This window comes from Acanthochromis polyacanthus, chromosome 23 (genome assembly GCF_021347895.1).
Source record: "Acanthochromis polyacanthus isolate Apoly-LR-REF ecotype Palm Island chromosome 23, KAUST_Apoly_ChrSc, whole genome shotgun sequence".
In the NCBI taxonomy this organism is placed as follows: Eukaryota; Metazoa; Chordata; class Actinopteri; family Pomacentridae; genus Acanthochromis; species Acanthochromis polyacanthus.
In genome coordinates, this window is record NC_067135.1 from 2,532,184 (window position 1) to 2,557,062 (window position 24,879).

Genomic DNA, 24,879 nt, shown 5'->3' on the forward strand with positions numbered 1-24,879 from the left:
GCTGTAGTGTCAGATATAATGTGTGCCATGCACTCCAGATGTTAGTGGAGTTTATTTCTGTGTGTGTTGACCAGAGAAGAAAGTTAGAATCCAGTAAATATTAGTTTTAATGTTAGCGATGCTAACCGAGCTAGCTGCTCAGTCGTAGCCTGATTAAAGCTAACGTAGCATTAAGCTAACGATGTTTGTGTTTCATGTAAACAGATGAAGTGTGTTGTGTTACTGCAATGTGGTGCATTTAGTTAATAAAACTGTCAGTGGAGACGCCGCTTCACATTAATGTAACGTTTAGAAAACCTAAATGTGTTTAAAACAGTAAGGTTAAGGCTGCTGTCCGGAGTTTCCGTTTGTTTTCAATTTATGTATCATTTTTTAACAAAGCTTAAATGTGTTAGTCTAGTTCGATACTATAATATAAAGTTAGTATAACGCGATATGAAAATTTATTCCTGAGCTCCGCCTTCCTCTCATAGACCCCCATGTTATTCCAAAAAGCACCGGTCGCTGCCGACCAATCAAGTTCGAGCTTCAGCTTTGTCATGCTGTCAATCAACGGTTACACGCACAGCAAGCAAGCCCATGCAGAGGTGCGCGAGCTACGCACTACGGAACCGCGCGCACATTTGTTTTGCTTGTGGAGGAGAGAGCATCAGGGCTCAGCAACTTCCAGAAAAGTTACCAATCCCACGGCTTGTCAGGCCAAGAGACTGCAGGACGTTTTTTGGCTCGGGGTGCTCGCGTCGCTCCCCGACCACGGCCTCCATAGCCCGCCTGACGGCTTCGTTTAGATGCCCGACCTCTGGAGGAAGATGTTGGGGCGTCTGGGACATACTCTTCGTCAGAGGAGTCATGCAGTTCTGAACTCTAGATAGAAATAAATAAACAATGTAACACATATACACGCGTAAATGCACTAAGTTTGATAAACAACGTCATCGAGAGGGATACACGAGTGTAATCACATATTGAAACTTTACTCGTTCGTCCTAGCAGATTCATGTTATTTTGGTATTAGGACAAGTTAGACTCAATACAGCATTCTAACGTAATTCCTTTATTATTTACTAAATGTACTAAACGTAGAAGAGGGGAAAACAGCAAAACAGACGAGATGCTGCAGCACTCCGGGCACTTCTCTCATGTACTGCGCGCGTGCACAAATAAAGGGGCGAAATCAGAGGGACGGCGGGAGGGACCAACAGTGTTTTGGGAGACGCTGCGATTCAAACTCCGGACAGCAGCTTTAAGGCTCTGTGTTGCCAGTAGTCCTGAAGATCTGCTGAGTCTCTGAAAGTAAACTGGAGAAAACGGTAAATCTACTCTCTCGTCTTCTTGTGATAATTTATCCTCTGAAGTCTGTCTTCGCTACATAAAGGGCTTCAATTAATCCTTGATTTAAAATAATCACAATCTCTTTATTGGTATTTTTGTGTTAAACTAAAGTGATGAAATCCACCAGAAAACAAAAATAACCCCTTTGAACCAAAGTAATGATCATCTGACACCTAATTTGGCTTAATTGCCTGCTTTTATTATCAGAATGATATGAACTACTGCAGCACACTTGCATTGATTGTGTTGATTTAAACAGAACAATAAGTAAATAGAACAGGCTGCAAATATCTGGAGATAATGAAATAATGATCTCCAGATAACGGAACTTTACCGAGTCACCAACTTGACAAACCCCTGTTCAGGATTCTTTCGCGTCAGTTGAATCCACACACTGAATCTAAAAGGTGGAGTTTGGTTTGTTGACCGTTTTGAAGTCACACATTTGGAATTTGGACTTAAATTACCATTCAACAGTTTGGGGTCACTTAGAAATGTCCTTATTTTTTAAAGAAAAGCAGTTTTATTTCAATGAAGGTAACATTAAATGAATGATAAATCCAGTGTAGACATTGTGAAAGTGATGAATGACTTTTCTAGCTGGACATGTTTATAGGAGTGTCTCCATAGGGGTACAGAGGAACATTTCCAGCAACCATCACTCCTGTGTTCTAATGCTACATTGTGTTCGCTGATGGTGCTGACCCCAAACTTTTAAACCGTGGTGTACATTCACTCTTTGTTTGTGTCTCCCTCTCTGAAGGAGCTCTACATGCTGTCCAGAGCTTCATTCCCCTCCAGAGATCGCTGCACTTTCTGCCAGAAGACTCCGGTGTGCTGAGCGGCCCTCGGCCAGCTCAGGTAGGTGCACCTCTTCACCAGACTCCTGATCTGGTGGTACGGAGCCAACTGCCGGGCCGGGATTTCCTCCAGGAACAGCATGACCAGCACGTCCTTGTGCTCGTCGAACAGGCGGAAGCTGCAGACAGGAAACACGAGACAAACACTCGAGTCAGTTTGGGAACCGGTGAGAGTTTTACGAAGGAGAGGCGGCGCCCCCACCTGGCCATCTGGATCTCTCTGGAGCACCACTCGCTCTGCAGGTAGCTCCGGCTGATCACACAGATGGTCTTCCTGCTGCTGTAGATGGCCTCAGTGATGTTTTCTACGATGGGTTTACCTGAAAAAACAGCAGCGCCTTTCAGAGTTCTTATTTAGTCGTGTTTTTTAAAGCTCAGCTGCTGGAATATTTTAGCTTAAGGCCAGTTCCCTCTGCACATATCATTTATCAGGTATAATTGTAGGAAGATTAACCCTTAGAGCCCAACGTATGCGCTTCATGTCCAAATTCACATCCCCTCCCTCTTGCTCTTGAAGCTTTATTGGAGGAAGTATAGCTCATATCAAATATAACCAATAAAATATCAAATAAAACCTGTAAAACATCAAACTCAATGAAATGTCAACTAAAACCAATAAAATAGCAAATTAAACCAATGAAGTATCAAAAAACCCATTAAAATATCAAATAAAGCCAATAAATTACCAAATAAAACCAATAAAATATTAAACAAAACCAATAAAATAGCAAATAAACCCAATAAAATAGCAAGTAAACCCAGTAAAATATCAAATAAAACCAATGAAATAACAAATAAAATCAATAAAATAACAAATAAAACCAATAAAATAACATATAAAACCAATAAAATAGCAAATAAAACCCACCAATTCCTGCCAATCTCACCTACAGTTATGAAAAATAATGTCAACTGCTGTATTTTATAAAGATCATCCCAACATAACAAGTTCATATCACAAAACGCTTTTTTCCGTGATGTTAAAAGTATTTTAATATCAAATAATGACATATTTGAATAGTGACTGTTCTATAAAAGGTAAACATAACAGGAAAGATTGTCAAACTACCATGAAAAGAGGACTTGGGGTTGAAAACTTCACATTGGACACCTCATAATACCAACAGGAAAGTCTAGGAGTCTTGATTTCCACAGGCTTTGAGGTGATGAAGTGATGGATGATCAATCAAAAGTATTCAAGACTATCCCTTCATCTTGGTCCTAAAGAATCCATTCAAGTTGAACCCATGGCAAGAAAAAGACTCCATCTTTAACAAAACATGGCTGAGTTTATAGTGATGAATGAAGAAGCCTTTTTTACTACCTGCAAACCCATTTCAGCCTTTTTCAGACGTAAGATATGCAACACTTCTGCATCAGCCTGGTAAAGTGACAGCAGAAGTCACAAATTAAGCCTCAAGTGTCACACTTAAGGAGGAAACTGAAGGCCCGAAGCTCTTATCAAAATGAAGCGTTCAGTTCTTTAGAGTGATGAGGCCAAAAGTATAACCTCAAACCCTAACAGGAAGTTTAGATAGAATGAAAGAGGAAGTAAAAACAAGATGACATTAGAAGTCACAACATTCAGCTGAAAGAGTTTAACCCAACAAACAGTTTCTGTGGTTTATTTTTCACTATAATATAAAGTCCTGCAGCTCTCTGTAAACAGATCAACCATGAAGTTTATAAATGTAAAATTCTGAAATCAACGTGTCCAACATGTTTCCATGGATGTCACCAACATATGGATGAATCTTGTCTCCACGTACTGGAGATATTTAGCTATTAAACGTCTTCTCTCCACTCTGCACATCAGCTGTATAAAGATGTTTCACCATGCTGAATGTATCTTTCAATAACTTCAAAGTTTTATAAAAGTGTAAAAACCTGGAATCAACAAGTCCAACATGTTTCCAAGTGAATTTGAATTTCGCTCGCATCCATCCATCCATCCATCCATCCATCCATCCATCCATCCATCCATCCATCCATCCATCCATCCATCCATCCATCCATCCATCCATACATACATACATACATACATACATAAATACATACATACATACATACATACATACATACATACATACATACATACATACACAGCAACAGTGTTGTCTCCACATGCTGTAGATCTTTAGCTACATACAATTTAATTTGTCTCCATTCTGTAAACACTGCCTGCAGTTCAACTGACAATCCGCTTAAATTTTGTCACATGACTGTTGGTCACAGCTAATTGACAAATAGCTTCTCAAGATTTTTTTGTTAATGCAAACAATTGACATTTTTGTACATGTTTCACAATGTAGAATAGAGTGATTTTCATGAAATATCACAATTTTAAGCTTGTCCATCCATTATCTATACACACCTTAATCCTCATTAGGGTTGTGGGTGTCTGGAGCCTATCCCAACTGACATAAGACAAAGGCAGGGGACACCTGGACAGGTAAATTTAGATTTATTTAACTTTAAAATCTGACTAAAATCTTTTTTTTTTCAGTTTTATTGTCAGTTTCAGGCTTTGATAAATGGTGTAATTTCAGTTTTGTTTTGTTTTTTGAGATAACGTGTCTTTGAAATCCAGGTCCAGAGGGTTAAAGACAAACACAAAGTTGTCGTACCTGGTTCAAAGTCTCGATGATGCAGACAGAGTTTCCATCCCTGCTGACCCTCCAGTACAGGAAGCAGCTCCCTGCAGACCCAGGCCTCGTCATTGACGTTGTAGGAGACGAAAGCATCGTAGCGCTGATTAGCAACCTTCTTCCTCCACTTGTTGTCGTAGAGGAAGGCCAGGAAGAGGTAGTAGGCGTAGGTGAGGTGCCACCTCAGAAAGTGATAGGTGAAGGATGTGAGGAGAGTGAACACAATCAGGCTAAAGCAGCAAATGAAGCAGAGGAAACTTGCATCTATCCAGCAGGAGTGGACGTCAAACTCCAGGAACCTTGTTCCCTGTTGGCTCACTGGAAAAGCACAAGTATACTGGTGTCCATTGACGACCTGTGTTTGGTTACTGCTCAGAACCCACAGGTTAAATCCAGAATTAGAGCACTCGCATGTTAATGGGTTACCAGTCAGGTCCAGGTACGTCAGGGCAGGTAGGGAGTGAAGGAGCGTCTCATTGATGATCGACAGTTTGTTGTTGCTGAGTTTCAACCAGCTGAGTGCCAGCAGGTTCTCCTGAGCCAGGAAGTCCAAAGACCTGAGCTCGTTGTCGGAGAGGTCCAGTGCCTTCAGGTTTGGGATCGGCCAGAACAGTTCAGGGGTTAAATACAACAGATCACTGTGGATTATCTGAAGACCTTTCAGCTGTGGAGTGTATTTAAATGTGTCTGGGTGCACAGACCTCACAAAGAATTTCTCAGTCATTAGATATTCTAAAGACTTCAGACCACTGAGCAGACTGGGTGAAATGTGAGTCGTAAATTTGTCGTATACTTTGAGTACAAGCTTCTTCAGGTTGGGTAAATTTGAGAAAGGTGGCTCATTGTTTAGTTCAGAACTCTGCAGAATCCAGGCAAATGTGAGATGAAGGGTCAGATATTCTAAATGAGACAGTCCTCTGAAAAAGTCTTTTTGGTAACTACCTACCGACAGACTAAGATTTTGGAGGTGATCAAGTCCGTCAAAAATCCCATAATCCATTGCAATAGCTGTATCTGCTTCTAAATCTAAAAAACAGAGGGAAGATAGATTCCTGAAGTCCCCTTGCTTCAGCTTTACCAGAACGCTACTGTGCAAATTCAGAGACTCTAGTCTCCGTAAACTGATTTTGAAGGCATTTTGAATAGTAAAAATTGCATTTTGTCCCATGTTCAGAACTTTCAAATCATTCAGATTTTCAAAAACACATCCCTGAAGACTGGAAATGCGATTGTGGTTCAAATTCACCTCTGTTAGTCTTGTCAAATTCTTGAAGTCTAGGCAATCGAGCTCACTGATGATGTTAGAGCTCAGGTCCAGGACATCCAGTGTGGAGAGTCCTCGGAGTGCACGAGGAACTTTAGACAGGTAATTGCCGTGCAGCTGCAGGAGGCTGAGCTGCGTCAATGATTGGAGGGAATGCTCAGACATCTCAGACAAACTGTTAGAAGACAAAATGAGCTCAGTGAGCTGAGAACAAGACCGCAGCAGGTTATCGTCTATGGTTTCAATTTGGCAAACCGCTACGTCAAGAGATCTTAGAGACGGGATCTTGCAGGCATTGTCTACGAGACCGTCTATCCACTCTTTCAGGTTTAGCAGGACAAGTTTTTGTAGCGAGTCAGCTGTCTGCAGCATCTCTCTGTATGTGTCGAAGCTCATATAAGTTCCACTGAAGAACAAACTAGTCAAACTCCTCAGAAAGGTCTTGTTTTCTACCTTCCACTCCATGTTGCTGCACCCGCTGACGTCCAGAGACTGCAGATAAGGAAAGACGTCTGTTGTGATGCTGAACTTCGTCAGTGGATTCAGACTTAGACTCAGGGACCTGACATTTGAGATATTTAAAGGCAAGTCGTCAGACTGAAAAGAGGTTAACTTGTTATAATTAAGAGATAAGATTTCTATCATTGGTAGTTTCAAGAGCGGAACAATGTCTGTAACTTGATGTAGGTGATTGGAGCCCAGTTCTACCCACTTTAAACTGACAAGGGACTGGAAAGCCACAGGGGAGATGAATGAGATCTGATTGCTGTTCAGAACCAGCGTCGCTAACTTGGACAGACCCTGAAACATGTTGTCTGTTATGTTTGTGAGTTTATTGTCATTCATGATGAGAATCAGTAACTCTGCCAAGTCTGCAAAAGCTCCACCGTCAATGTGGGAAATCACATTGCGTTGAACATCTAAGGATTTAATTTTCGCCAAACCTCTAAAATCTGTCCTGGTGATCTGCACAAAGAGGTTCAAGGAGACATCCAGGGATAACGCATTTCTGGGAATGTCGTCCGGAATAATGGTTAGCTCACGGTCTTTGCATGTAACCCACACGTTATTTACATTTTCAGAATAGAAAATTGTGCAGTTTTTTAGAGAAAAAGCCAGTGAGGGGTCCTGCAGGAGAAAACAGGACAGAAGCGGAAACAGCAGCAGAGACAGACTTCCTGAAGACCACATGTCTTCGGTTCTTGATCAACACTTGACGCCTGAGGAGGACAAAAGAAGAAGTTGAGAGTTCTGGTTAAGACTGAAATACCTCTTCAACTACTGAGGCATTTATATTCAAATATTCTGAAAACCTGATGAATACAACAGGATTCATTGGTAAGGATGTTTCCACAAATCTTTCCTGCAGCAAAACCTGTTCAAAACAACAACTTTCATCCTCCCTTGACTTCCAGAAGTTAATAACTTCAGTTGTTTCAAATACCTGCAAAACTAAAGGCATCCTTACAAGCTGAACAAAAGTATAAATGCACAATTAAGTCATTGTTGTTCCAACACACAGCATCTGTACAACAGAACAGACGTCATGAAACAAAAAGTACGATTGTATTTACGACTGAATCGAAATATAGACTGAAGATGTTCCAAAAAGTCAACTGGAAAAACTCAAAAAGATGCAAAATTGAGCAATGAAATTATAAAAACAGACCAACATGGGATCACTTTGAGTCACGTGGGTTAAGTTATGTCTTATTTTCACTGTTCTGTATGTCTTTAGAATCTTTTTGTTGATTTTGTGTCTCTTTGTTGCCACCTTTTTTTCTCATTGTGGTCTCTTTTGTGCATTGTGTAGGTTGTGTTTTGAGTCTTGCAGAGATATAATGATAGAATCTTTTATTTCTGTACAGTAGTAGCAATGATATGTTATCCTATCAATAGTGTTCCTATTGATAGGATAAGCTAATAAGTTTCCTGAGTGGGCATCAGGGAGGCAGCAGGAAAACAGCAGCATCCACATGTGAGTGACACAAACCAGCTAACAAGGTAAAAGTTATTTGAGTGTGATCTCCCTGTCATGCAGACGATGCTGGACTTACCGGCTGCTTCCACAAGTTTCTCAGAGTTGCGTTTAATGTCAGGAATGAACTGGAAACCAAACCAAGACCGAAGCTCTGACTGCAACACGACCGACAGCAGACGGCAGAATGACCAAGTATGAGATCAGAAACGAAGAGGAAGTCATGACAGAAGCACATATCACACTCTAGTCAACAGTTATTTCTGTTTCTGCTGTTTGTTGTTGATTAATGGTGTCTGTTTTTTTCTTTTGAAGGAAAATTCTAATTTGGAGGTTCAGAGAATTAAAGAGGCCAAAACACAACACAAGATTTTAGTTATCAAGACCTCCAAAACGTCAGTAATTTGTCTCAATGCTGGTGACAGTGCATTGAATTAAAAAGCAGTGAATCAGGAATGTGTCGATGCATGTTTTTCATTGGACGATGCTGGATGATGTCACTGAGTTGCAGCTAATCAAATGTGCCGCTCAGTGTTTATTCTGGTCGACTTAATACTGGGAAAATCCTGCATTTTTCACACAGTTGTATTGGCCCTAAAGGAGCCTACAGGACTTTAAATGGGCCCTATAGAAGACCTACAGGTTCCTACATTAGATTATAAGTAACTACAGGTTTCTACAGGGCCTTACAGGACCTTACAAGGGCCATATAGAGGTCCTACAGGGTCCTACAGAGGTCTACAGGGGCCCAAAGACTAAGGAGCCCCTGAGCTTCACCTGAATAACGTCCCTAAAAGACTGACGATACTGAGACACGGTGTGAGATCAGTGGAAATAGTCTCATTATCAGCAGATTCAGTCCTGATTTACTTTATTTCTTAGATCTTTTATTTGATTTTTTTGTATTTACATCCCCCTATCAAATATTATTAAGGTACAAAGGTTTGATGCAAACACTGAGCACAGATCTGGTATTTGCTGACAACTTTCCTCCACTTCTGAAAGGAGGAGGAAGACTGAGGATGAACAAGAGGAGAAGAAGAAATGGCGAGGCAAGTTGAGACCAAGAAGGAGGAAGGAGTTTAAAAAAAGAGAGATGGAGGAGGAGTGATGGTCTCAGCCCTGCCTCTCCTCCTCTTTAATTTATTCATCGACTCTGGAGCAACGAGGACGAACAAACAGTTGAAGATTTCCTCCTTTTCCTCCTCGGCAGGCGGTCGGGATGGATTTCCTCCATCAAACACTCCTCTGTTGATTTAAAGACCCTGAACAGGTATGAACGAATCCACTACTATAATACACACTAGTGAAAGTACTTCCTACTTTTTATATTTATGTTAATTTTAAGATTTTATTGATGTAGTGCATTTATTGTGAATAATAGAAAACATTTCGATGAATCAGTCGATGCTGTTTTAATCCTTGGCAGTTAAATATCAACTAAAATACAGTCGTGTTCCTTATAAAATGAACCTGAATTAAGTTTTATTTTTTTATTCAGCAGAAAATTAGAGTTTTGTGAATGTACAGGAGGTGAGATGACACTTGTATTTTAAAATGCAGGATGAATATGTCAGGCACAGCAGGGAACCTAAATCCTCAGAGGGTTCACGTGTCTGATGGAAAAACAGCCGTCAGAAAGGACAAAACTGACTAAAAGCTGAGTTAATATTGAGGAAAATGTATAGATAGACTTAGAATGTTGTCTCATTGCACAACATGACAGGCAGGCATCACAAACACAGTATTTTTACTATAATTGGATAAATTGGTCAAATGGTTGGTGCATAAACCTTATTACTGCACATTAAGACACGTGCATTACTCAATGTTTTTTTTCTTGTTTAAAATTGTGGTACATCTACTTCTCAGATGCTACTATATTATTTTGAATGTATAAGACAGTTATTTTGATAACAGTTGTGATGTTTTTTCTTTCTCATATCGTGTTGTCACAGCGGATGCTACATCTTCGACACTTATTTGTGCCACAATGAAAAAACTAGAGTTTTTGCCTAAATATGTCTGTGGCATTGGCCAATAGGAGCTCAAAGTGGTTACCTGAACACAATATAGTGAAGGTAAAGATGAGCTACAAAACTGTCAGGTCCGAAGGCAGCCTTTTTTTGTCTTTTAGAGACTTCTAACACAAGACAATCAATGACCAATACACTGATTGTTTGTAGTCTGACACATTGACCCTCACACACTAATATTCTATAGTCTGAACTTGTCTTCTTCATTATTTGTGTCTTCATCTGTCCCAATCAGGTGTCGAAAGTCAGTTTCAGCCATCTCCTTGATTCCTGCTAATCAAAAACCATCACCATGGAAAGCCACCCAGATGTTATAAAACGAAGGAAGGGTGTTGCCCAATCAGAAGGCCTCACTCCGGAGGAGGAGGGGCTTGTGGATGCCCTTGGCAACACAGAATCTAACGCCAACTGGGGGGTGGAGCCTAACTTCAACCTCAACCTCAATATGACTTCGCCGAGCAACCCCCGTCCAGCAACGGAGACCTCGAAGCTGCACGGAGGCAACAAAAAAGATAATGGCAATAAAGGAGAGATGAAAGGAGCGGTGGCCACGGCAACGGGCAAGTCAGCAAGCACCTTGGCAACCACTGTGATGTTACCAGGTGAGAGAGATGATCCATCACGGCAAAAAAGCAAAATTCCAGCTTTGTCTCGTTCACCGACAGCCGAAGCGAACAGCAGAGACGAACAGCGGATAAAGACCACGAACATCAAATACACCCCAACATTGAGCTTGAAGTCACAAACTCACAGCAACATGGTGGAAAGTCCAAAACCACACCGCACAGAGCAAACAGTGATACCTAGCAGAACCACCGAAAGAATCAAAACACAAACACAGAGAGCAGAACCTGCGAAACTACAAACTGCACTGATGACCAGCGTGGCCACAAAGAATACGAACAAAGCAACAGAGAGCCTAAAAACACAATCAAGCAGAAAGGAAGATGGTGGAAAAGAGATTGGCACTGACAGACCATCGCCACAAACGCTACATCTGCCAGTGAGCCCAAACGTCCACAATCAGAGAGGAGATATAGAGGCTGTTAATCTAAAACTGGTGAATCGAACCCCGACGATGGCAGCCAGAACCCCCAAACCAAACCCAACCACTACGATCAAGTTAAACCAACATGATTCAAGACCTCATGGTTCTGAGACATCCTCCATAGCTACAAAACCACAGAATCAGAAGACAGAATCAGCACTGCTAGGTACCAAGAACCCTCAAGTGACTTCTCTAAGTCCCAAACCATCCACACAGAGAAAAGTCACAGGAACGAGAAACGGTTCCTCATCAGAGTCCAAAGAGAATCTTGATAGCAAAGATTCATGCACTGGTGCTGCATCCAAAACCACTTCCAAATCCAGTTCAAACTGTAAAACAACAACAGTGTCCAAGGATAGTCTGGATTCCAAAACTGGCACCAAAGTCAGCCCCTTTTCAGAAACAGGGTCGCGAGATAGTCTAGATTCTAAAAGTGTTTCTGCTTCTAAAACCAGTTCGGACTCCAAGGATAGCTTAGACTCCAAAACTGGTTCCAGTCACAAAGCCAGTCCCAACTCTGGAGATAGCCTCAACTCTAAAAATACTGAAGGGATCAAAGCAAACAAAATCCAAGATTCCAAAACTGGAATGGGATCAAAGGGTGACCAAGATCCTAAATCACTTCCAGACTCTAAAGTTGGTTTCAATGTCAGAATCAGTCCAAGTGTTGAGTTTGGTACGGAGTTGAACCTCTGTTCTCGTCCTGATGCCATCTCCAGTTCTATACCAGTACTGACCCGTTCAACATCTGGATCTGTTTCCCCATCAGCCTCTAGAACTAGTTTGTCTGGGTCCAAAGACACCAACCTTAAGACCAGAGGTTCTAATTCTAAACTCAGTTTAGACCCTAAGGCTGGATCAGATACTTCTAAATCTGGATCAGTATCGTCTAGTTCAAGGCCAGCTCTGATAGATTTGTCTTCGTCGTTGACACTGTCTTCAAGACCCGGCTCAGCAAGTAGGAGTCCTGGATCTGGACCTCGAAAAGGTCTGGGTTCTAGTTCAACTGGACCAAACAGGGAGGTTCTGAGAAGTCCTGGTTCTGCTCCTGGTAAGTCTTGATTTAACTGAAGGTGGCAATCTTGGAAAACTGAGATCAATAGATTCTCAGTCAGTAATGTGAAGGTGAGCAGTTGGAGAAAATCAACTTTAGTCAAGAAATTCAGAAGTTAAGAACATTCACTGAATGTAAGGATGAACAAACCCTCCATGATGCCATCTGGAGGTCAAAACTCAGTGTGCTGGTTCTGGTCGCCACCATCCTGGCAATACCTGACTCCTAGTTAATGTAAAAAAGAGGTAGACCATGGACTGTCCTATGACAACTTACACTCAAAGTGGCCACACTCTTAAGTATACGTATCTTTAAGCCCTGATCCAAGTTAAATAATTCTGAATTTTAAAAATTCACCCCCTGTACAGCATCATGAAGAGGGAAAGTGTCTATATAGATCAAAACTGTTTACTATTCTAGGCTGTAAACATGTTTTTCTGCTGTAAAGTTAGACATTTTAACATGGAAGTCTGTTGGAACTGGCTGACTGCTGGTGTCAAATGTCCATTTCACACTGTGCAATGTAGCATCAAATCACTGGTTTTGGAATCACTTCAAAGCAAAGTTGAGTACTAAACATGAACAACTTTGTTGGTGTGGTAGCCATTTTTAGGACAAAACAATAAAAAGGCATCTTGTAGGTTCTTGAAAGAGTCCATGTTTCATTGATTTTTTTATTTTTCGGGTCTACTAGAATCTATTAGCACTCCATTTTAGATTCAGTCTTTCCTGCATCTTCAAACCTGTAATAATTCATGGGGCAGCAAGGCTCAAGTAAAATACAGTACTGAGTTGCATTATTGAACATGTAGAATAACTGATGCCGTTAGCTTGCCAGTCATGTGTTCGCTAACATTTGCTTCTTGCTTCCAGGTATTACTGTGATTTCAGCCCCGCTGGGTCCCCTGGCCACCTCCAGCCCCAAAACCAGATCCGCTGTTGCCTTGTCGACATCAGCAGAGCCCACAACATCCCATAATACCGGTCTGACTCAGGACCTCACCTCCATCAGTAAGACATCAGTGAAGACGGGGGCTGATGTCAAAGTAGAACATTTGAAAGTGTCTGAGAGTAAAAAAGCAGCAGCAGGAGGACTGGTGGAGTCCCAGGGGCACGAGGCTGCCGGCGCCGGAGGGTCACCACGAGACACCAAGACGATACCGGGCATCCCACCGAGCAAACCTGGTCACCAGGGGGACACAAATGCCATCGCCTCTGGTAGCAACATCCTGTTGTCAAGGGCAACGAGTGTGGAGAGCAAGAAAGAGGAGAAACAGCAGGAGAGGAGGAAACAGAGAGATGTTCTGGGGAGATCTTCATCACTCCTACATCCTCTTCCTCCTACTTTCTGTCATCCATCGAGCTCCAAGGAGGTCAGGGAGACAGCAACCATGACTGACCCTAATGTCAGGCTCTGTCCTCAGGCAGGGGAGCAGAGAGAGGTGGGCGTCCAGGTGGAGGTGGAGGTAGTGGAGCGTTCGGTTTCCACCAGTCCCAGCCTCCACCGGGCAGCTCCCACCTCCTCCCTGAACGTCTCCTCAAGCCTTCAGTCCGGCAGTTTGACCTCACCGACCATCCCTTCGCTGTGCTGCATCCCTGCCGGCCAGCCGCCCTTCCAGCACGTCTGCCAGATCGACATTGAGCTTCACAGCCAATCACCTCTTCCTACGATCTTGACGGACAAGGCGAGTTCCCTCCCCGCCTGTCTGCGTACCTACAGCTTCCAGCAGAGCCCGTCTCACATGGCGGCCCTACGACCAGAACAAAACCACGACAGAGACGTCAGCGCTGAGAGCATCTGGGAGGACGAAGAGGAGAAGGAGGAGGAAGACGACCTGCAAGAGGACATGGAAAAACCTCAGGAGGTGGCGTGGGACGATCGGGGGATGACATGGGAGGTTTATGGTGCCTCGGTGGACCTGGAGTCTCTGGGAACGGCCATCCAGTCCCACCTGGAGTCGAAGGTCCGGGAGCAGGAGAAGCACATCAGGACTCTGAGGAAGTCCATCTGCTCCGACAGCAGCCTCAAAGGCTACAAGGCGAAGAAGAAGAGGAAGAAGAGGGGAGGGATTCTGGGATGCTGCAGGAAGACGCCTGCTGTGGCGGACTGAGATCAGTTCAGGAAGTTAAAATCCTCCTCAAACGACTGTAAAACATGAAGACGTCTACACTGTATGCAGACGGCACACATCACTGTTTACTGCACCTACCTCTGCATGCAGGAGTATCACACCATATGCAAACTGTTTGGGAAATGAGCTTTGTAGAGAGTGAATGTACAAGTTGGAATCACAGTCGTGCAAGAAAAAGTTCAGTCCAGTGAAGAAAATGTCTGTCGCTAAATGTACAACAAGAGCTTGGTCTTGGGAAGATGTTGGATCTCCAAACAACCAACCGGTCAACTTCCCAAACGCAAAAATGTTCGGTAAACAGATGGTATCTTTATCTCCAGTCATGAGACGTATTTCTGAGTGAAAGAACTGAAAGAAAATCCTGTAGAAGGGGCTGGATTTCTTATAACTGTGTAGTGCTACCAAGTACAGATAGAAAATTCATGTGGTTCTTGCACAGTCAGGCATTAATGGGGATATTTTTCCAGATGTTTATCTATAACAAACTTAGTCTGGATCCACGGATTTGTTAAAGATTTCAGTGTGACTGCGACATAGTGTCACTGCGTCACTGTAACATGTACTTGACTATTTCGAGTCATTTCGGCAATTTTTTAATCATTTAGGACACATCACTTGTCATTTTAGAAATGTTTTTAAAAAAAATTAGGTCAATTCTGAATGATTTCTTTAATCAATTTTGGACATCTTTCAATAATTTTGGAAAGTTGTGAATCTATTACCGTTTCTATGTCTTTTAGGACATTTTTCAAGTCATTTTGGACATTTTTTGAGCCATATTGACCATTTTTGGGTGATTTTGGACACATTTCCAGTTGTTATGGGCAAGTTTAAAATCATTTGGGACACACTTTAGTCATTTAGGACATGTTTTAAGTTATTTCGGGTATTCTTTAGTCATTTTAGACATGTTTTTGAGTAATTTTGAGTGCAAGTGAACACTACATGATCACATGATTGCAATCATTTTAGCAACTTTTAGCAGATTTTTCTTCAGACTTTGAAGCTCCTGATAGAGTTAATTTATTTAATGTGTTGGTTAATCAGGTGGAACTTGTAGCTAATAGATGGCCAATCGCTGCTTTAGCCTGAAGTTAGGACCGCCCACCTAATTAACATATTCAAAGACTGGAGGCAGATTCTGATTGGTCAGGATTTCTTAAAATGGAAAGTTATTGGTATATTTTAGGTTCTTATTTTGGCTACTGATTCTAATCATGATTAATATGTAATTATTTATACAAGTAATACAAAATACCGGTAGTAATATGTCATCATATTTTATAGTGTATTCTTCTACTCATGGTACATCTACAGCTTCCACTGCTTGTTTCCCAGCAGTATTGGTGCAGGTTTTTAAATGTACTGCAGTTTTATCCCCGTACTGTAGTCGTAGTACGTCATGTGGTGTGTCCTTCCTGCAGTATTTCAGACGTGCTTGTTGACGTGAAGCAGAGAGGACAGAAGCTTCTTTGCTGCTAAATATTTCATCCACTTTCTTTTTTAACCAAACGCCACACAAAACAGAGAGTTGATAGTTTCTGCAGGTTTCCTTTTTCTGCCTGCTTCACTTCATTCCTTCTTCTTTCCTTTTTGTCCTCTTCGTTCCCACCACACTTCAAGTTCAAACACAGTCTTCTGCTTTATTGTAAATGCATGTAAAACTCCGAACTCCATCGTCCTCGGCAAAAGCTCCTCCTTCTGTGTTGTTGACGAAACGCCGGATTGTTTCTCTGAATTATTCAGAAACATTAAAGTTCACGCTCATGTTAACAGCAGAGTCTCTGCCATGTTTTATTCAGTCGGTGCACCGGATGCAGTGAAGCTCTTTACCAGCAGTTTCTGCTTCATTTTTCTTCACTGTGGGTTCATTTTTCACTGCAACATAAAATCCTGCAGCTCTGTGGAAACGGAGCAAGCATGAAGAACGAGAGGGAAATCAGAAAAGACACAGAATGATGGAAATCGAAACAAAAAGCCGTAATTCTTCAGTCATTACGAAAAATGTAAATTATTCCACAGATTTTACCACAGCTGGAACAAACTTAACATTTTTATAAACTTTTTCACTGTACTCTGCAGATATTTCACAATTTTATGTTATCTTTTTATCTTTTTGATCTGGTTTTATAGGTTTTTCTATAATCAATTCCTGTATCAGTTTGCATTTGAACTGTCTTATCATCTGTAAAACACTGGACGGCTGCAGAAAACTGCTCCAGGGTTCAGTTTTATTTTTATTTAAACCACTGATGATGTCAGGACTCCGCCTGCTCTGATTGGACGGCCCCTCCCCCTCCTTCTCTTCTTCACAGCAGCGACCGACTGTTCGAGGCAGCTGCTGCTGGACACCTGTTGCCACGGAGACAGCACCTGGCGGGAAAATCACCAATAAAAAGGAAAGAAAAGGTGAGTTTGGATTTTATTTTTCTCACTGTCAGTCCTCATTTTTAGCACTAATGACAGTCTTACATGTACTTTTATACTTATTTTATTTCTCTTTGTGTGTTATAATATTCTTATCTTCATATGATGAGTCCTACTGTCTGCATTTCTAAAAATCCAACAAGCTTTTGTTGTTTTTCACTCATGCAATGCCTCAGACAACATGTTTCTGTTTTCTAATTCCACTCATGTTTGTTTTCTGCTATTTTTCTGGTCTACATAACAAAAAATGTCTTCTTTCTGTTTAAGTTCATAGATTAATGCTACTCAGAACAATTAATCGATTAGTTAAATTGGAGTAATTATTTCAATAACTTTTTTTAAATGCTAGAAATAGTGAAAAAAGCTATTTAATCATTGGATATATTGGTGTTTTGGACTGTTGAACATGTTAAAATTAGATTTTTTTTCATCTTTTTTGGCATTAATAGACTAATAACACAGAGTAATCAGCAGATCAATCAAAAATAAGCAATAATATATCAATGAAAAGCACTGTTGATGGTTTGCTGGTGTTGTGTGTTTGCGTCACGCCTTCCACATGTGTGACGTCGTGCAGGTTACATGTGTGCAGCTGTGGACGTCGTGTTCCAAGTAAAGGTCAGAATCAAACCTTCGGTCCAGAAATATCCTGCAGCTCCCGATCAGGATCCGTTTATTAAACAGGTGACAGAATCGTCCGTCAAACCGCAGTTTGTGTTGGTTTAAATCCTGGAAGCAAGCGCTCAGCAGACAGAGTGTACTTTCAGTGCCTGGTGTGTGTTACGCACTTGTAATGGAGATAAAGTGTTACACAACACAACACAACCAGAGCTGTAGGTTTATTTATGGAACACATTAAAGATTAAACTAAATCTGAGGAAAACTGAGTAACAGAAAAGACAGAAATGTCAATAATCTTGAGGATTAAAGACTTTTAGCACCAATAACTGACCCCAAAATCCTTAAAAACTGACCTTTTTTTAAAAAAATTTGAGATTCTTCTTCTAAACTTCTGAACTCTCAGCAGCAGTTTGTGGGTGTTTTTCCCTCGCTGTGGTTCATTTTTCTCTCCAATGTATAGTCCTACACCTCTATGGACAGAACAACCATGAAGAAGAAGAGAACTCAGAAATATCTTCTGTCACAAGCATTTCTTTGGTTATCCTCACCAGAGATGAGTCTAGTGAGGGTGGTGTCGTCTGAGAACTTCAGGAGCTCGATGGACTGGTGACCGGAGGTGCAGCTGTTGGTGTGCTGTTGGTGTCCTGGAGTCGGAAGCATGTTTCCTAGTAAAGCTGGGCTGATTGTATTGAAAGTAGAGCAGAAATCCACCAAAAGGATCCTGGCGTAGAGTTCCTGCAGAGTCCAGATGCTGAGGATGGAGTTAGGAGATACGTTGGCAGCATCGTCTACAGACCTGCTGGGTACAGAAGTGGCTCGGTGATGGATTCAAGGTCAGCAGGTCTGTAGTCATTCAGTCTTTGGTTCTTTTGGGGATGGAGATGATGGTAAAGGTCTTCAAGCAGACTGGCTCATGGTGGAAATATCTGGAGACACCCGATCAGTGCTTCAACGTGGATGGAAACACTGAATCTGGCCTTCCTGCTTTGCGAAAGTTCTTCCAGTAGAACTCTTTGAGGTCATTGGCCAGGCACACTTCATTATTTTAGACTCTAAATATTTAATCCAAACCTTGTTTACAGAAAAACCCATTAGGAACGTCATTACATTGAGGATCCTAAAGCCCTAAAGGGGACTGTTGGGCACTTTAGGGCTCCATAGTTACATGTTTTTTGTTGTTTCTCTTTTTTTTTCAGCAATCTGTCACCTGGTCAGGTGTGTCAAAGACAGCCAGTCATGTCGTCTGCAGTGCTGCAAACCTTGCTGCGTTGTTGCCGCTCCACCCTCGCCAGACAAACCCTCCTCAGCGTTCGATCCTCTCCAGAAACCTCTGCAGCGTCAGGGCAGGTGAGTCTGTCGTCCACATGCGTGTTTTTGTTGGTGAATGCCTCAAAACAAACCACATCATGCTGCTTTTTGAAGACATCCAGGAAAATCAGGGCATCTCCTGGCAAAATGGAGCTTGGCCTCCACAGAACAAAAAGAGACGAGAGGATTTGCCTTTAACTGTACAAATATTCCAGTACTTTTGCCTTCATTATTTCATTTTTTTGAACAGCACAACAGAATTTAATTCACTGTTTGACCAGGTTTAGCATGTTAGCATGACTAGCATTGACTTGTAATGTGTTGAACAGCAGCTCTACCTTGCTAATTCTCTGGATGCTCTCCCTGCAGGTGTTCAGCGTTTTGGTCAAGCGAGAGGCCAGCGGGTCTGTGCGACACGACAGCGACAGCAGCGACCGTCCGGGGATCTGGGACTCCTTCGGCATCTGGGACAATTGGATAGAAGAGCCGATACTGCTGCCCTCCAGTATTAAATATGGAAAACCCATTCCACAGGTAACTGGGAGGACCAGGAGATGGATGATGAGGTGGGTGAATGGTGCAACAGATGGATGAAAGACTGGATTTGTTCAAAATGTTCGTGGAAAAAGTTTAGAAGGTGATCGATTTGATTAGTTGAATGAATTCCGTCTGTCAGGTCAGTCTGTCTCGGGTCGGCAGTGCTTCAGTTTTGGGTCTCAGGAAGCAGAACGAGGACCGTCTCCGTGTCGCCCGTATCCATGACAACCTGCTGTACTTTGCTGTGTTTGACGGTCACGGCGGCCCGCATGCTGCCGACTACTGCTTCACCTTCATGGAGAAATTTATCAGGTCAGAAGCTCTAAATACGAGAACATTAGAGATTTAGTCTTCAGAAAGTCTCCCGAGTGGTTTGACTTTATGAACTGTTCTGTTACAGAGACGCTCTGGAGGAGGACGATGATCTGGAGAGGGTCTTGAAGAAAGCCTTTTTAGGGGCTGACAAAGCTCTGCACACACATCTCAGCTACTTCAACAACGGTGAGACACGAACACATAGAAGTAAATAGTTTAATACTTAACTAGTAGGGACATTCAGCATGATTTCCAAAAGAAACCCAACTATAAAGTCTGATGTCCACGCCTGTCTTCACCCACAGCTTCCTTCATGACTGCCGGCACCACGGCAACGGTTGCTATGCTACGTGACGGCGTGGAGCTGGTGGTCGGCAGCGTTGGCGACAGCCGAGCTTTGTTGTGCAGGAAGGGACGAGCCAAGAAACTCACCAAAGACCACACGCCTGAACGCAAGGACGAGAGACTTCGGTACGAGACTCTGTTCACCACTGCTGTGATTGCCTGACATATTGGGAGTAATATTACTCATACTGCAGTTCCTCGAATACGATACAGATACCACGGAAAACCAAAGTATATCACTCAGGTTACATAGACTTCCCAGTTCCCTCAAGATGTTAGTGGGTTTGACAAAACAATGACAATTCAATGATTTCAGTCAGTTTTGGATGTGCAAAGAATTCCTCAACAATTGTTGATGCCTTGCAGACAATTAATCACTTCATTAGAAAATAATTGTTCAGACTAACAGTGTAGCAGCAGCTCAGATTGTTGGGTATAGACTACCACAAGCTTGACAAGCTTTGGACATAGAAAGCATTTTTCAACATGCAGGATAGTTGCTAGACCTATAAAATTTGGTCAATAAACAAACCTAACCCAAACCAAGATGTTTTCCTAAATTGAACAAAGTAGTTTTGTTGACTTACCCAAACCATTAGTGAAACAGCAAAGAAATGGGACTAAAACCTCACTGTCCTGGATGAAAGTGAGAGTTATTGGACTTCCTGTTAATAAGGAATTACAGTAGTCCAACCTAGAAGTTATAAATGCATGGACTAGTTTCTCAGCATCACTTTAAGACAGGATGCTACTGCTTTGACGATATTAAGCAGGTTTCTCTGAGATAACAGCAACTTTGAGAAAAGCATCAGGCAACACTTCAGCATTTATGAGGTTCATCCAGAACTTGAAATCGGAGCGGAGCTGCAGACGGATGGCTTGAGTTTCTCTGTGCCTTCCAGCAGCTGATGTTATGTAAGCACAAGGCTATATTTAACTGTGGACATCATCCACACACATGTTAATATTTCAGTGTAAAGTTTCTGCATGTGGGAAATACAGACACAAAGTCAAAGACGTGAATTGTCCTTAAATGTCACTAATCGGACACCAGTCACTGCAGCTATTCCTGCATCAACATTTGCACATGACTACATTAGAGCATGCTAGTCCTTACGTCAGATGCAGTTCTGTGTAAGTCAATATTTACAGGTCACATTTTCACCCTGCAAACATCTGCAATGTCAAGAGTCTCCATAACACAAACTGATCTTGTGTTTGTGTTCAGGATCCAGAGCTTCGGTGGCTTCGTGACGTGGAACAGCCTCGGTCAGGCAAACGTTAACGGGCGGCTTGCCATGACACGCAGCATCGGAGACTTTCACCTGAAAACCAGCGGCGTCATCGCAGAGCCGGACACTCAGCGGTTCACCGTGAGTCCATCGGTTCGCCTCCGACCTTTCAGACAAGCTGGAGAAGTAGAAATTGCACTTCTTAAACACGCTGCAACAGATGTGATGTGTTGATCTGTGCAGGTCCAACACGCCAACGACTCCTTCCTGGCGTTAACCACAGATGGCATCAACTTCCTGCTGAGCGACCAGGAGATCTGTGATGTCATCAACCAGTGCCAAAACCCCACAGAGGCTGCTGATGTCATTGCTCAGCAGGTATGAAGCAATTTCTAAAAGAAATAGACAGAATACAAAAGCAAAAAACTGTGATAAACAGAAAACAACACATTTTAACATGTTTGCTGTAAACTTTTTTAGTTGAACTCGTCATATTTTGCTTAAATTTGAATTTGAATTGACACAAAATAATCCCAGAGCACCATTTGTTTCTGAGAGTGCAACATTTTATTCAACAACTGCAATAAACTTCTGACAATATAAAGTCCTGCAACTCATTGGAAATAGAACAACCATGAATGACACAGTTAGAATGACAGAAATCGGGAAAAGAAGCATTTATTTGATTATACATTCATCAAAACTGTAAAAACCTGGAATCAACATGTCCAACGTGTTTCTACAGATGTTTCAACCACTTATATAAATGTTACCTCCACTATTTCCATGTTTCCAGCCTCTACAGACTTTTCTCTCTGCTCTAGTCATCAGCTTTAGAAAGATGTTTCACCATGATGGATGTATTCCCTCTGTCAAAAGTTTTGAGACACTTTCTCATTCAAATAAATTAGAACCCGTCTCAAAACTTTTGAGAGGGGGTGTATCTCCAACAACTTGTCCCTCTGTTCACTGTTTCTGAGCCATGCTGCATTTATTGCATTGATCCAGTGAACATTAGAAGTTACGAAACACGGATCTGTCTTCCAGGCGCTGCAGTACGGCTCGGAAGACAACGCCACCATCGTCATCGTTCCGTTGGGCGCCTGGGGGAAACATCGGAGCTCCGCCAACGTCTACAGCATCAGCAGGAGCTTCGCCTCCAGTGGGAGATGGGCGTAAACGCCACAAGGACTTGGACTGAAGGGACACAAAAAAACTTTTTAAATTCAGAATTCATCTGAAGACATCGACGCCCAGCAGAAAAACACGTTAACCAACCCATTTAATGTCAACCCTGCTTGGTTTGTCGTCATAGAAGAAGACTGAGTTTTAACCCACAAACAACCATTCATGTGCAGAAAACAAATGATATTTTGTCACTACCAAGCAGAAGCTAGTGCAGGCTTGAGATGTATTTTCACATTTCAATCAGACGCTATTTCTAGATGTTAGACATGATCCCCAATCAGTTTCTGGGTGGTTTTTGGTTTCTTGCAAAATAAAGTCCTTTATGGAAACTGAACATCTATCTATCTATCTATCTATCTATCTATCTATCCATCTATCCATCTATCCATCTATCCATCTATCCATCCATCCATCCATCCATCCATCCATCCATCCATCCCTGACAAAATAACAACAATAAACGAGCAACAGCTTGAGAAACAGTAGAACTAAAAGTCTTTATATCGTCCCTGCTTTAATTTTGCACGTTCAAGTTTGTAGCAACCACAAAACACAATGCGAATGGATTTTTACCATGTGGGACCTTTAGACTCTTCCACTTCCTGCTTGCTCACCTGGACAGGTTTGGATGGCAGCACATCCTGTAAACATTTAGTAACTTCAGTGTGATATCCACTAATGATCCAGGATTTGAATGTAGAAATAAATGAGACTCGATGTGCTTGTTTAGTTCTTCTGTTAACTTTTAAATTATTTCAGTGAATTAAGCCATTAAGTTGGTACGTTCTACCCCACATGATCCTCTTCTGAATGCTCCCTCCCCAACAAACTACAGCATTAAAAAGAACACTGGACACAGACTGGTAGAACAGCAGCAGCAGTTTCTTACAGATGTTGAAGGAGCCCAGTCTCCTCAGGAAGTACAGACGACCAGTCCAGTTTATGGTCCAGCTGCAGTCCCAGGTACTTGTAGGTCCTGACCACCTCCATATCCGTGCCCATGATGTAAAAAGGCTGGAGATGAGGTCTATTCCTCCTGAAATCCACCACCTTCTCCTTGGTCTTGGAGGTGCTCAGCTGCAGGTGGTTTGAGCTCCACCATCTTCCACCCTCCCCTGTCCTCCTCCTGTCCACACTCCACTCATCCAACAATCACAGTATCTTCTGAGTTCTTCTGCTTGTGACAGAGCTCAGATCATGCTGGAAGTCAGATGTGAACAGAGCAGTGTCCTGTGGCGCCCCCTGCTGCTGACCAGAACGACATTAGAAGGGAAAGTCTGGACGTCCTGCACACCAAACACTAATTACTGACAGAGCAAGGAGGCAGGACATTCTAGACCTTGACAAGTTGTTTTGACCATAAAGTAAAATACTAGATTGCTTATTGTTCTTTGTGCCTTGTTTTTATAATATTCTGTCTTGTTTATGTTGTTTTTTTTTGTCTGACTTTGGTCATTTGTGCCGTGTTCTTGTCGTTTTGTTTCTTGCTTTTGCCGGTTTATGTTTTCTTTTTGTCTCGCTTGTGGTTTTCTGTCTTATTTTCGTCACTTTGTGTTTCGCTTTTTTCATTGATTTTCGTCTCACTTGTTTCGCTTGTCCAACTTTTTTGTCATTTAGTGTCTCATTTTTGGAATACTTTGTCTTTCTTTGTCACTCTTCTTCTTAGAATGATTGCGAATTTAAAATAATTTGTAAATCTTGACAAGTTGTTGTGATCTTAAAGGGAACCAGGGTTTTATGGAGTGTAGCGCTTAATTGAAGGCAGGTGATCCAGCTAGCTGTCCAGGTGTTTTCACTTGCTGTTGATTAAGTTGCACGCTGGGAGAACAAAGGAGGAGAGACTAATCAGAGGCTGAAGCACAAAACCTGGCAGATGTAACCAGCGTCGTTTTGCTCATTATGAAGTAAGTTTGCTTTCTTTGTGTAAGTCTGATCCACAACAACCTCAGTCAGAGTTAACTGGTATCGTGACGGTAGTTGTTAATTTTCTTTGTCAGCTCAGACTTTCTGCTTCCGACACACACAAGGAGGCGTCAAACACATCATTTCAACATCTGTAAACCCCGTTTCCTTATCGTGTGCAATACGACTTAACTACTTCACTATCGTTGTGTATGTGTTAACATTTTGATTATAGCTTTAGTTTTAGCTTCTTTTTTATTTGAACTAATATTGCATACGCTGATCAATGTGACAGTCATAGAATAAAAGGAAAATGGAGGAAGGTGTAATCCTAAATTGCGTTTCAGCTCAGGGCTGTTTGAAGCGTTTTATTTTGAAATTTGTGTTTGAAGTCCCAGAGTAGCTGCAGAAGATAATTAATTTCTCCTCCTAAAGATAAGATGTAGCTTTCTACAGAACAGCTGGAATATTGCAAATAATGATTTATTTTTATAAATGATGAAAATTTTGTTATGAATTTGTATTTGTTGTGATTGGTAATTTTTTTCCCATATAAAATCTGATATCACCAAAAAAGAAACATCTGCCATGATTATCTCAACTTAATAAAAAGAACACAATCAAAACTATTCCTAATAAGCCAATTTTATTA

The 24,879-nt window shown here is 41.9% G+C and overlaps 4 protein-coding genes and 1 long non-coding RNA gene across 5 annotated transcripts; 3 read left to right on the top strand and 2 right to left on the bottom strand.

Moving 5' to 3' along the window:
* Positions 1-1,504: 1,504 nt before the first annotated feature.
* Positions 1,505-8,353, bottom strand: LOC110957440 (toll-like receptor 13). Its single transcript, XM_051943580.1, has 4 exons — positions 8,162-8,353; positions 4,820-7,324; positions 2,395-2,512; positions 1,505-2,311 (listed from the first exon to the last, which is right to left on the bottom strand). The coding sequence occupies exons 2-4, from the start codon at positions 7,293-7,295 to the stop codon at positions 2,101-2,103; spliced, it is 2,805 nt and encodes a 934-aa protein (XP_051799540.1). The 5' UTR covers positions 7,296-7,324; positions 8,162-8,353; the 3' UTR covers positions 1,505-2,100.
* A 148-nt stretch (positions 8,354-8,501) lies between these two features.
* Positions 8,502-13,052, top strand: LOC110957441 (uncharacterized). Its single transcript, XM_022203480.2, has 2 exons — positions 8,502-9,355; positions 10,354-13,052. Exon 2 carries the CDS (start codon positions 10,411-10,413, stop codon positions 12,226-12,228), a length of 1,818 nt encoding a protein of 605 aa, XP_022059172.1. The 5' UTR covers positions 8,502-9,355; positions 10,354-10,410; the 3' UTR covers positions 12,229-13,052.
* gprin3a (GPRIN family member 3a) lies at positions 12,799-16,437 on the top strand. The gene is made up of 2 exons (XM_022203486.2): positions 12,799-12,819; positions 13,051-16,437. The coding sequence occupies exons 1-2, from the start codon at positions 12,799-12,801 to the stop codon at positions 14,329-14,331; spliced, it is 1,302 nt and encodes a 433-aa protein (XP_022059178.2). The 3' UTR covers positions 14,332-16,437.
* Positions 16,438-16,596: 159 nt separating this feature from the next.
* Positions 16,597-22,659, top strand: ppm1ka (protein phosphatase, Mg2+/Mn2+ dependent 1Ka). The gene is made up of 9 exons (XM_022203482.2): positions 16,597-16,761; positions 18,597-18,747; positions 19,078-19,242; positions 19,385-19,557; positions 19,646-19,746; positions 19,866-20,031; positions 21,134-21,278; positions 21,381-21,515; positions 22,185-22,659. The coding sequence occupies exons 2-9, from the start codon at positions 18,637-18,639 to the stop codon at positions 22,314-22,316; spliced, it is 1,128 nt and encodes a 375-aa protein (XP_022059174.1). The 5' UTR covers positions 16,597-16,761; positions 18,597-18,636; the 3' UTR covers positions 22,317-22,659.
* LOC127532270 (uncharacterized) lies at positions 21,598-23,492 on the bottom strand. Its single transcript, XR_007939633.1, has 3 exons — positions 23,215-23,492; positions 22,899-22,966; positions 21,598-22,334 (listed from the first exon to the last, which is right to left on the bottom strand). It is a non-coding gene; the product is annotated as an uncharacterized LOC127532270 (long non-coding RNA).
* Between the last annotated feature and the right edge of the window lie 1,387 nt (positions 23,493-24,879).